The following is a 12,636-nucleotide window of genomic DNA, read 5'->3' on the forward strand; positions in this document are numbered from 1 at the left end:
GCTACCAGCTTGGCTTCTCCTAGTCCCGCCTTGAAGCGTGAATGGCTCTGCAATGGACGTTCTGGGAGGAAGTCTGCTATTTCCCGCCAAAGCCTTTGGTTAACGGCTGTCAGCATGGCATCTGCGTTGGATTGACGCAGGTGCAGGGAGGCGTTGGAGTACAGCTTCTTCGCGTATGCCTCTAAGATCTTCTCCTCCTTGCCTAGCAGCACCGAGGATGAGGTGGCAGAGGACGACTGAGACTTAGAGTTGAGTGACGCTGCAGCGATCACCAAAGAATGCGGTTGAGGGTGCGATGACAGCAAGAGTGGATCCCCCTCCATCTGCCTATAGTTGGCGTTGAGGGGCCGATTGACAGGTTGGGCCGAGTGTGGTTTGAGCCACCCCTTCTTGGCCAAGGTCACAACATCCTTCTGCATCAGGATACCGTTCTCGTATGGGGTCGTAGAGTGAGGACTTCTGCCAAGACCCCCTCCTCGGGCAGATAGACCTCTGGTAGAGGAAGGCCCAAATATTCCGCCAGACCTGCAAGCCATTTGTGGAAGGCCTTTGGTGGACACAGACAAGGAGGAGGACCCAGACCCACCGTCAGCAGACTGTCCGGCTGATCCGGAGTGGGTGGAGGAGTGCTGGGCGCCATAGGCTGCGGTGTGGGGACCGGAGCTGGAGGCTGGTGTGGAACCGCCTGTACTGAGGGAGGCAGGGGAGCCGGAATCGAAGGAACAAGCAGGGGTGGCGCTGGGGCCTGTGGCTCTGGAGCCATAGGAGGAATGACTATGGGTGCCGGTGGAGTGACCGAAGGGAGCAAGTCCCTGACTGCGTTACGCAGGATGGCTCCCATCGGAGGGGTTCGCATCAGTGCCAGGAACCTTTCGAGGCTGAATAGGTGGCAGGGGATATTGACAGGGTGGTTGGAGGCTGCTAGGGCCAGAGCACACACTGTCTCAGTTGCAGGGGGAACCTGCCCAGCGCTGCTGATGGATAAACTGTAGGCCATGTACCTGGTTGACACCAGTCCCACCTTGAAACTCGTTCTCCCTCCTGCTCCATTCCTAGGAACAGCATCGGACGAGCAGCCATGTTGTCTGGCGCAGTGGTCATTTTGTGGAGCTGCGTGCCGAAGTCGTGGTGCTTGGCTCCCTGGACCTGGCCTCCTCCAAGACTCTTGGTAGTGGCGCATGAGGCCTACCCTGCACCTCAGGCCGGGGCCTGGCTGGCGTATATTGCCCTCGACAGTGTCGCCGGTAGTGCTGCGTACAAGCGCCCCTTCAAACATTAGGCAGGTACTAGGGCATTGCCCCTTGGGTATACACCTGGTACAAGAACCTTGCGGTCCCTCAGCACTGCTTCGGGAAAGATCTACTGACCCCTCGGCCGTGAGGCCGGTAGATGGACTAGCCTCGGTACGTGTGCTGGTGGAAGAACCAGAGAGGTTCCTCCCGCTCGGGCACTTCCTTGGGAAGGAGTCGCCCTTACAGGGTGCGATGGAAAACAGCGGCCCTCCCTTGGGCCTCGGTCTGATGAAGTCCTTCAGGTCTTCTGGAGGTGACCTTTCGAAGAGCTCCCTCCATCTAGCTAGCCTTGGTTTCAGTGTGCGTGGAGTTAGTGCGTTGCACACTGTACAACCTTCCAAGCCGTGGTCGAGGCCAAGGCAGCGGAGGCAAAGAGCATGGGGGTTGGACATAGGGAAGAGCCCTTCGCAGGATGGACCAACTGCTGAAGTCGACATGCACCGGGGAGGAGCGTGGCGCCGCAGGATCAAGTACCTGATTGACAAAAAGAAGAGAAAAGGATAGAAGAAGAATCCGGGGAAGAGTGTGTGGTATTACATGGCCGAAGCCAAACCCAGGAGCGCTGGTGAAATCAGCCTGTTCCTGTCGACACGGAAAAGGGGACTGGGGTGACGCACCAGTGGGTGGAGTCAGGGTAGCACATGCTCCCGTGCCCGCACCTCCACGCGCCTATAGATTTAAAGGCGAAGAAGGTTTTTTCTGGTGGAAAGGGTTCCGTCTCCCGTCTCTAGGAAGGGACGCTCATACAGTAGAGAGGAAAGGGCACGGGACATAAGAGAAAGAATAGAGTTTCACTAGGAAAAGGGTCTTTCCTTCCCCTAGATTTCCTGTAGTGGTCCAATTGTCACTTTGTTAAAGTTCCAGTTTTGTTCAAGGGGGAAATACTCTTCCATTGAATTACCTTTAAAGTACACAATTCACCTGAAAGTACATCATTCTCCTGAGTATACACAGTTCTCTTGAATGGGCTGTTCAAGGAGGAATGCCTTTCCTTTGAACCTCCTTAAGCACATACAACTCTCTTGTTACTGTTTGCACAACTTCATAGAAGGGTATTGACACCTGGACTTTCTCAGTCGTTTCTCTTTCCCTGGTGTGCTCTCCTGCCAGGGTATTGTGACTTTATAACTTCACTTTAAAAAGGGGTATGGGTCCTCCCTTTTCCAATGTTTGCCAATTTCAGATTGGGATTTCAATACCCTGTTTCTCTTACTCTTCTTCTTACCCCTAGTTCACTCATCTGCCAGGGTGTTACAACTTTCTGACTTGGGTGCAGGTCCCAGACTCGCACATTACCTGGTTTCACTATCGTGCCAAGGCTTTTCCACGTTTCAATCACTCTCTGTTGTATCCAGAAAACAATCCTTTTCATATGTTCGGTCACTGACCCTTTCTTAAAAATGTCTGCGTCAATTTTACTTCTCTTGTCTTGGCTCTTAACTTTTATATCAGTTTCACTGTCCTTCCTTGGACTCCTAACAATATTTGTATTATCAACTATACAGTCTTTACTTGTTACAATGTTCGTATGGGTATCAACTGTTTCACTTCCTTCTCTTAGGCTCTCATGCACTGTGTATTGTATTCGGCATTCGCTCTAAAGCGCCCGGATAACCTGTTCACTTTTCCCCGGGCTTACCGGTATTCTGTGGCTGCTTTGGTGTTCCTCACGATTCACCCACAGCTTTGCTTTCGGTCCACTCGCTAACAGCGAGTTCTGCAAACCGCTTTGCTTCTGCCTTCCCTCCATGGGCATGCAGCAGCTCCCGTTGCCGTTGACAAAGACACAGCAAACTTGTCCCGGTTTCACGTCTTTGCATGCCGCGTTTCTTCTGCACAGCATTGCACAGTCCACTCCTTCCCAACCTTCCGAACAGCATCAGAACAAGTTAGCCGCAGCTGCAGCTTCTGCCAGTCTCACTGCTTCGCTCTCTCTTGCTGTTCGCCTGTGTCCATTTTAAATGTCCTGGTCTTATTTTGCATTCTCCAACGACATTAATGCGGCATTGGTTTACCACGTCTGGTCGTCCACATTACTCCATCCGTCTTCCTCGCCTCAGTATTTAAAATGGGGGACGGAGGGGAGAGAGGCAAACACTGTTAGTAGTTAGAAAAACATGGGACTTCACCATCCACATTACAATAAGCCATAATTGAGAGCAGCAAAAGTACATGGCTTATACTAAGAGATATATCTGAAGGGTTGTTTTAGTCAATATCCTTCTATCTCCCCTACGTTGTCCTTCCGCAGATAGTCACCCCCATGGGCAGAGTTAGGTCACTTCTGCCATTCCTTGGCCAAGTAGGATAAGCTTCCCTCCAGGGAATCGGTGAAAGGGCTGTAAGAATCGTCACAATACCTACATAGGATCAAATGAAAGCTGATAGTGAAGGTAATTATTTCATAATAAATAATGAGTCTCACTAGGAACAACCAAATTAGAGAAGCAAATACATCGGTTTTGAATTCAACAGATGTCTATCCTTGTAACGGTGCAAATAGTATATGAATAATAAAAGCTCTGGGCATCATATCTACACTGTGCAGTGTCTCTGAAATATACACATTTTGCAACAGATCATTTGTTATCCAATTTAAGGCTATTTTTACGAATGTGAATGCTCGAGACATGCTTTGCCAGCATGCAAACATATGCAGCAGATTTATTAGCACGCTGAACTATCTTGAAAATAAAGTTTGGATAACTGTCTGTTGCTGCTTTAATTAACAAATCAGGAGACTTTAAAGAAGTTCCGCATGAAGTAGTATTTTAATGCTCACATTTAACACAAGTCTGGCAAAAGTATCATTCGAATTAACTCTAACCTGCAGACTTATCAGCACAGAATTGAACCGTGGAAATTCTCATTCATATAGACAGGTTTAAGCAACAACATATGCACGTGGCAATGGTTATTTGATCAGCATTTTCATACTGCCAGGGTCAGACCAATGTTTGCCATTTCCAGGTTTTGTGTGGTGAGTGTACTGAAGGTCTTCTTCCCCCAACCTGATAATGGAAGTGAAATTGGCGCTTGGCGTATTGGTTCGAACACTTTGGTTTTGTGCACAGCTTGTTTAACAACCTCTTTGGTCTTGGATCTCGTGGATTCTCTATGGTGTTGTTTGGAAGGGAATGAGATTCAGTGGAGCTGCAAGACCCTGAAATACCCCAATCCACACACACATGCATCCCGATCAACTCCTTAACAGAAAAGATAAGTCAATACATTGACAGTTCTTAAGACACAAAAGCCCTCCTTCAACATCCTTGCCACGCTCATGGGCTTCGACGGAACAGTTCTACAAATATTCGTAACTAACAGCTTCTCAGACAATAATTCGTCCAAATGGTCCTCAACAGAACTCAGCACTGCCCAATCTGTAGAGTTTCACAAGCCTTCATTCTGTCCCGTGATCTTGAACTTCCACATGCAACCTCTGAGTGAACTACTTAACAGCACTGAAAACATACTATACTAATACACAGATAACATGCAGCTTTACCTAAATATCAATTTATCAATGATATACATCGACACAAGCATTACCAGTCACTTGGCCATTCCTGGATGTCAAGCTCCTAATCTGAACCACAACTAATTATTTTCTCCTCGGAATCCCTATGCGTCATGCCCTAGACCAGACTGATGGAAATGAAGCTCAACAGATTAATGCCTCAACTCAATCATAGATTGCTCCACTCAGCCTTGGGGGGTACATTTACCCACCCAGCAGAAGTCCCCTCCATCACCAATCTGCACTTCAGCAGTTACCAGCAAAATGGCTGCGCTGGCACTGTTGAGCACTATCGCCTTGCCTTCAAAACTGCATTTTGCAGTCACCCAAATAATGGCTGCGCTCTTTGCCAAGCACATATGGGGAAAGATGGAACTGGGAACATACCAAGAAAGGCTGCTAGTGTGTTTCCTGATGTGCACCAAAGAAGAGAGTTGAAAAGCAGCACTGCTTGGCGGATAGCTCCAGAATTTCGCATGAAAAAGGAAATATTTTGCATTAGAATGAGGGAGCCTGATGCCCTTTTTCATCTGTTCAATAATACGCAGTCCTGATCCAGTGAGACCCAGCTATGCCCAGCCATATTCAGGTTGTGCTCCAGCAAAAGATAAAATTTATCACAGAATGACAGGCTGTGTCAGGCAAAATCTGTGAAATCATAAAACTTTACTCTCAGCCGTAGGGGGGAAAAATGCCTCACTTGGCAACAAAATCTCACAGCTGAACTCTCAAAAGAAGCACTATTCCTCTGTGCTATGTTGGTGTCAGGGGACCTTTGCCTTGAACAGAGTGCTGTGTATGAGAAATTGACTAGGGCTGCAATTTGACAGCAAAAGCAAAATTAACCTGGTGTAAAATGGTTGCTTTTTGCAAACAAAGAAAATGCTGTATAAAAGTGAAATGAGGAGTTAAGGCCCTGTCCTTGCATATAAATGTGAGGGGGGTTTTGTGTGAAATGTAATATAATGTTTTATTCCGACAGCCTTGCTTTTTGGCTCAGAAAAAAAAAAAAAAAAAAGAAGAATGCTTTTGCTGTACCGGGGAAACCAGCAAAACAGGTTTTCCTGCTTGGCTTCAAAGCACATTTGCGTCCTGGCAACCGGATTTGAAAGGGGCATGGACCAAGAGGGAGCATCTCACACGCTCGTCAGACTTTGCGTCTGGCCTTTAACCTGTTACAATCGAGTACCAGGACACTTAGGTGTGACATTTTAAATAACACCTCCCCTCAACTTCAACTGGGGGGCTTCAAAGCCAACTCCAGAGCAGCCTTGGTAATTATGCCTTTATTTGGGAGACAATGCTGGCCATCTGGCTTAAAAGACTATTTTTATTAATAAACTTTAAGACTTATTTCTGCTGTCAGACAACGCATTAATGCGAGAGCATACAGTTTAAATTACATTTTTGTGGCTTTAAATTAAGACGTGGTACCCTTCAATAGCATTTTGGGGACGGAAATGACGGAAAATGGTATATTCTGAGGAAAGTGTATATGGTGCCACTTTGAAATTCAATACTAACATGCCTTACGATAATATGTACAGATGTATAAAGTTATAGAATTTTAGGTAAAATATTTCCCACTGAAAATGACGAAAAATTATTAGGACGACAAAACAAAGTCCTACAAACTTGGGAGTGGGAGTATTATGCTCTGTGTGAAATATGCAATTTGCCTGTATGATTTGTGAAAGCGCCACAACTGTAAAAAGGTGCAATTTATGTCAGAACTGATTTTTGGCAAAAATGACTGGCGGTGTGGCTTTGTACCTCATAAAAACACACCCCATAAAACTCAGTCCCCTCCCTGGTTGGCTGTCCCAAAATCCCAAAATCAAGCGCCAATTGTGAGTATTACCCCATCCCATAGCAACACATTGCCTACCCTATCTTGATACCTTGTCTTTGTTCCACCTTCTAAGTAATCCCATCCATACCCTGATGACTTGTTTAAGATAGTCTGAATCCTCTTGTATTCTGTTCCTTGATTTTCTAGTGTTAGCGCAATTCTTCCACTCATTTCTCTCTTGCTTAAGTCCTTAGTCCTATTTTTGATTAAACTAATTAATTCCCACATAAAGGGCCACATGGCGCAAAGGGGTTACACTTGCAAAGTAACCTTTGTCGCGGGCGGTGTCACTCTTTTCTAGCCATTAAATATAGTTTCTGTAAGACTTGTCCTTTCCTTTGTAAACCGATTTTCTCTGTTAACTGCCTTTATTTCCCAAAACCAAATTTCCTTTCATATTGAAAATCTCATCCAGTTAGTCAGCTAGAGTCCCTTTCACTTTCTTATTATCCCTGTGATGTGCATCCATCACCCAGCCTAAAATCCACATTCTGATTCTGTTTATTTCACCAGTTTTTTTACATTTAAACCTGTGTAATTTAGCAAATGCAAATTCTGTGCATGTGATTTTGGCTTCACTGTGTTGCCACTTCAAAGTTGATTTTTGAACTGTATGCCCTGTGTTGGTACCTTGCCTCGTAGTTGCTAGTGCTCTTACATCCCTGATACTGTGATAACTCATTTACCTCATTTATTCAACCACACATTTAAATTAATTATTTACCAATTCTGAGTGTTATTGAGGCAATTGCAAAGGTTTTTGAATCCGATTTTGCCTCTCATTTCATGAAGGAATTCTGTTTGCTGCCTAGTATCCCCGACTCCCTGCTGCTCCTTTCTATCCACTCAAACCTTGATTAGTTGGGGTTGAGGGAGCATTGCAGGGGGAAATCTTAACTCGGTGCCATCTACTCAAAGAGTAAAATTGCTCCTCTTCATCTGTGCTTTGGATATGTTCTAGTAGAAGGTCAACCAAGTGTATTTTATCAGTTTACATTGTAATTATCACCTCATTGGTGATTGCTGCCCAATATTAAAATTGTTTTTCTTTGAATTTAAAATAAATAAATATTGTATTACCAACAACCAGCTTGGTTCATGGTCCATTGTGACCCGGGGTATCTGTGAAAGGGGGTGTGAGATGGGTTGGGTGCCAGCTCAATCTGAATTGTAGGCAATAAAAAAGGTATTCTAATTGAGCGCTACATCCTAGGCTAAGGGCAAGAGTCCTGGTCTGGAGTGTGACGCCCGATAAGTATCCTCAACAACCTTACCTCTCCTCCGCCAGACCTCTTCGACTCTGATCCACACACCAATCCCAGGCACCTCTGCTATGCCAATAGCCTACCTATAACAGTCTGAATGTGTCCCTTATATGCAGAGTTCTTTTGCTGCCCATCTAGTTCTGCACTTTATAAATGGCATACATAAAGAGCTGCTGATACTCTGTGGCCTCATGTTACAAAGGGTTATCAAGGCCTGTTGATTGTTTCTGCCTCTCAGTATCGAAGGGGCAAAAAATACAAGGGTCACTGGTGGCAATCCTCCTGTGTCCTGGTCAAGCCACATGCAAACTCCTTTTTAAAAAAGGGTGTTCAATTAGACACATGTAACTCAACCAAACATAGCACAAATACTGCATTTTAAACTACCATAATAAAACAGATGAAAGTGAAAAATGGAAGACCATGTCTTTGATTTTGTTTTTGCCCAAGAAAATAAGTATAAAGTACAAATAGTAGAAACAAAGGAAATGTATAAACAGAAATATAGCTTAGTATTTGCAGTCAGTATAAATATGTAAGTAAGTACTCACTAACTGTCATTGATTCTGGCAAAGTAGCCAAGGTCAACATATTGATTCCTGAATCCATTTGAGCTGGAGGGCTGGCGTTTACACTGTAAAGACAACATAGACATGTGAACATGTGGGTCTAAACTTCCAATAGAAATGAATGAAAGAACTATTTCAAACCACCTTTGTGGGGACTGGCTAAAATTAGTGAATGGATTTACTGCATCCAGGTAATTTAAAAGGTAATTTAGAGCAAGTCTGAAATATTAGTTTTACAATTGTACTGCAAAAGTTATTTTTAATCACTGTCACATGGCTGAGGGAACACACAACTACTGGCACCAGAATAAAGTTAAAGGGTTTACCAAGCAAAAGTAAAACATAAGGTTAGTCCATGAAAATTGTTTGAAGATGGTTATAACAAAGGCTCTTGGGACATGTACCTTCCACTAATCCAGAATAGGACTGCAAGACTTATCCTTGGCCTCAAGCCCAGGGACTGCATCTCACCAGCCCTAAAATCTGTCCACTAGGTCCCGGTGGCCGTGAGAATCAAATTCAAGACCCTCTGCATCATTCACAAGGCTTTCTGGGCCCTGGGACCCCGCTATATCCAACTCTCTCTCCCTAAGTACCTACCTGCTAGAGCCCTTCGGTCCTCTAGCTCCAACCCTCTGTAGATAAGACATTTTTCCAAGCAGACAGTGGGGAAAGATCTCTCTTCGACAGGTGCATACTTCTGGAATAACCTCCCTGCTACTCTCAGACTTGAGTCGAACCTCATTAAGTTCTAGAAACCTCTCAAGACCCTGCTATTTTCAACATCTTCCCTTCCCTTGCTTATTCCACTCCAGCTGCTGCGACTGGAGGCCTGGTCCCCTATGAGTCCTACAGGCTACCAGGCACTCCTTGACCAGTCTATACCAGCACTCCCCTACCAGCGCGGCCCTTCGCTGCCCTTGATTAGCTTCCCCCAAGTCTGATCCACCCCCGTCCTGGCACTTAGTTGGTGGTCCTCACCTCTAGCCCCTGGGTCAACCCTAGTCCCTGTTCTTGCACTTCTCGTTACTGCACTTGCATGATCCAAATGTCACAAGGCCTAGTAGGACCGTTACTGTTGTTTAGTTCCCATGTACCCGCCCCCTTTTTTTTGGGTCCTGTTGCACCTGGAAACACTTTACTGTATAAGTGCCTTACAAATACTCAATAAATAAAATGAGTATGTGATATCCCTCAAAGGGCATATCCAAAAGACTGGAGTGCACGTCAGGAGCAAATCCTGACTTCCTTAACAAAACAAAACACCTAAGAACTGTACCGGCGGCCATAGAGCGGCTTACACAGTGAGCTGTGTCCAGCCCAGAATGTAAAGATTGACACATAGCGTCTTTGCCATCTTGAATGATGCTCCCAAATCCTTCTCTCTCTTCACCTTCTGGGATATGCTGAGCTGCCATAGTAGCAACTTCCCATAAGGTATATGTAAACTTAGCCAGTGCAGAGGTAACATTGATAGCTTTTAAAGCCATGCTCCCATGTGAGAAACCAAAGGGTGTCTCACCTACTAGTCCCCGGGGAGCTCTCTCTCAGGTGGCCAGGGCACTGCCATCACCTTTGGTTGCAGACCCTGGGGTGGACCAGTACAGGAGGATCACCTGGGTGAGGAGTCTTCAGGGAGTGGGGGTGAGGGTGAGGCGACCGATAGTAAAATGCGGTATTCCCCCTTTCCCCGTACCCATGATCCCTCCTATTTCATAGGATTCTCTGAGGTCCCAACTCCCTCCCCACCTTTTCTACACAAACACTGTGCCGAGGTAGAGGGTGCCAGAGTAACAAAGTTAACCCTTACACATAACATTGGACATGTCCAGCTAATCAGGTCAGGCAAAGTCAGGCACTTAACTTTAACTACATACATCTGACACCCATTAGCTCATCCCACATGGATAAAAGGTGAAACAGAGACACACTGAGTAAGGTGGAACACGAGAAGCAGCAGAAGCTCCGTGGTTAAGGGGAACCTACTGCAGCAGAGCGACGGATAGAGGGACGAGAATCAAGGGTAAAGAAATCCAGGAGTTCCCTGCAGGAGGTTGTTGCCTCCAAAGAACCGTAAGAGATTCAGGGAGAAGGCCAAATCCCAGACAAGAAGACTGCATTGTGTTTCAAAGGAACCTGCGACCCTCCCGGGTGAACGATCAGGGTTGGGGAGGTGAGGCTAAAAGTCTGTGGTATTAGCTTTGATTTGTGAATTTAAAAGGAAAAGATAAGAAAGGAATGCACACAGCCGGTGAGTTGGCAAACATGAAAGGCCGGTGTGTGTTTAGGAAAGATTGAAAGTACAACAATATATCTAACAATTGAAGGCTGCATGCATGTGGATGAAATGCAAAGAAAGGCAGACCTGTGGTGAACTTTAAACATTATTGATAACTGTAAAGCCAGTGATACTGAGTAGCGGAGTGGTCTGGAGAAAGGAAGAAGCCCACTCGAAAGTTTCAGCGAAAGATTACATGCTTTTGTTATAAAATGGTACAGTGGACTGTTTTTTTTTTTTTTGTTGTAATACCAAGCATCTGAGTCCGGCGTTTTGGGAAAAATGGCAGCTGATCAGTAGAGTGACGAAGAGTAGAAACCCCCTACTCTGGTGAAAACAGAAGGGTTGACGGGGCTTGAAGGAACCCCACTCTACTTTAAGATCAAGCGCCAAGGTGAATAATGAGTACACACTCAAAAGTATTGGAATTTGAAAAATGTATTCAGAAAAAATGCCCTATATGAGACATGTGTTTCGGCGAGTACATCGCCTTTTTCAATCAGGGCTGAAGTAATTTACACAAACATGTTACAAAAATAATGAGTTCAAGGCGGATCATTAATACAGGTAAAGTAATATGCAGTTGGTAAAACAATATGGAGACAATATTGCAAAAAGTAAAGCACAGAGAGACAAGAAAGGGGAAAAGGGAAGGATTAATAGGGGTGGTTGAGATATCGGCAAAAAACGAGAAAAAGAGAGAAGAAAAACGTAATATTAATTGTAATATGTGTACAGATTCAGCTTAATTTGAACAAAGATTTGAGGCGAATGGAGTTGTCTTTTGAGCCACACTTGAAATCTTACCCGGTGGGTGCAAGCTATAGATCAAATCTTAGGTTGTTTGACGGTTATCATGGGATAAATCCTGCCTGTTGAGAAATGCACATATTAATATTTGGTGTTCTTTTAGGTTTTATGTGCAGTTAAGTCTGTGGGTGGCGAGAGCTAGGTGACATAAGTGAGTTGCAAGCTATTCGTTCCAAGGCTCGGATCGGTTACAAAAAATATCATAAGACCAGTAAAATGGTCTAGGTTATGCATTTCATTCTAGTTTGTTTAAAAATAATCAGCATTTAAGTAGAGCTTTGTTGGTGTTGCAAAAAAACATCAGGTTGTGGGTTTTAGCAAATTGAAGCCATTCACATAAGCGTGAGAGATTTGTTTGCATTTATTTCAAAAAGACAGTGGTGAATAGTAAGCGGCATGCAATTGTGAGTGAAAAAAATGAACCATTACCAACCAACCAACCCTTGACAAGAAATACAAACTGAAGTAGATGAACAAATTCTAACTTGGTACAGAAAAGGATTACTAACCGATCAAGAAACGCATGGATATGGATAAAACAACCAACCACCCCCATAATCTATTTTCTGCCTAAGATTCATAAATCCTATCAATCCATACCGGAAGGCAGACCAATAGTCAACGGCATTGGCTGGATCACTGAAAGAATCTCTGAATACCTAGACCATGCATTAAGACCCGGAGTACCGAAACTCCTGGTTTACTTGAAAGACTCATCAGATGCAATCAAAAGACTCAAACTGTTTTGCAATCCGATTACGTACTAGCAACTTGGGATGTCAAGGCTTTGTACACTTCGATTGAACATGAGGCAGCAATGCAAACATTACAATATACGTTCAGAAACAAATCCGCCTCCCACTATCATTTTATCAAAATGCTAAAAGAGATGTTATCCTTAACTTTGACTAATAACATTTTCCTTTTTAACGGTCAGTACTATTGACAAAAAAGAGGTGTAGCGATGGGAGTTAAATTCGCTCCAGCCATCGCTAACCTATTTATGGGAATGTTTGAAGACATATATCTACACTGACATAGCATGCAATG

At 44.7% G+C, this 12,636-nt stretch overlaps 1 protein-coding gene across 4 annotated transcripts in view; it reads right to left on the reverse strand.

Annotated features, from left to right (window-relative positions):
• Window positions 1-12,636, reverse strand: part of SNX29 (sorting nexin 29) — a 2,314,491-nt gene that overhangs the window by 1,426,912 nt on the left and 874,943 nt on the right. For all 4 annotated transcript variants that reach the window (XM_069645593.1, XM_069645591.1, XM_069645595.1 and 1 more), the window contains one exon: window positions 8,481-8,563. In XM_069645593.1, the coding sequence (XP_069501694.1) occupies window positions 8,481-8,563 (83 nt within the window). The remainder of the gene's footprint in view (window positions 1-8,480; window positions 8,564-12,636) is intronic.

The sequence above is a fragment of the Ambystoma mexicanum genome, chromosome 2p, assembly GCF_040938575.1.
Source record: "Ambystoma mexicanum isolate Mex_15411 chromosome 2p, UKY_AmexF1_1, whole genome shotgun sequence".
Lineage (NCBI taxonomy): Eukaryota > Metazoa > Chordata > Amphibia > Caudata > Ambystomatidae > Ambystoma > Ambystoma mexicanum.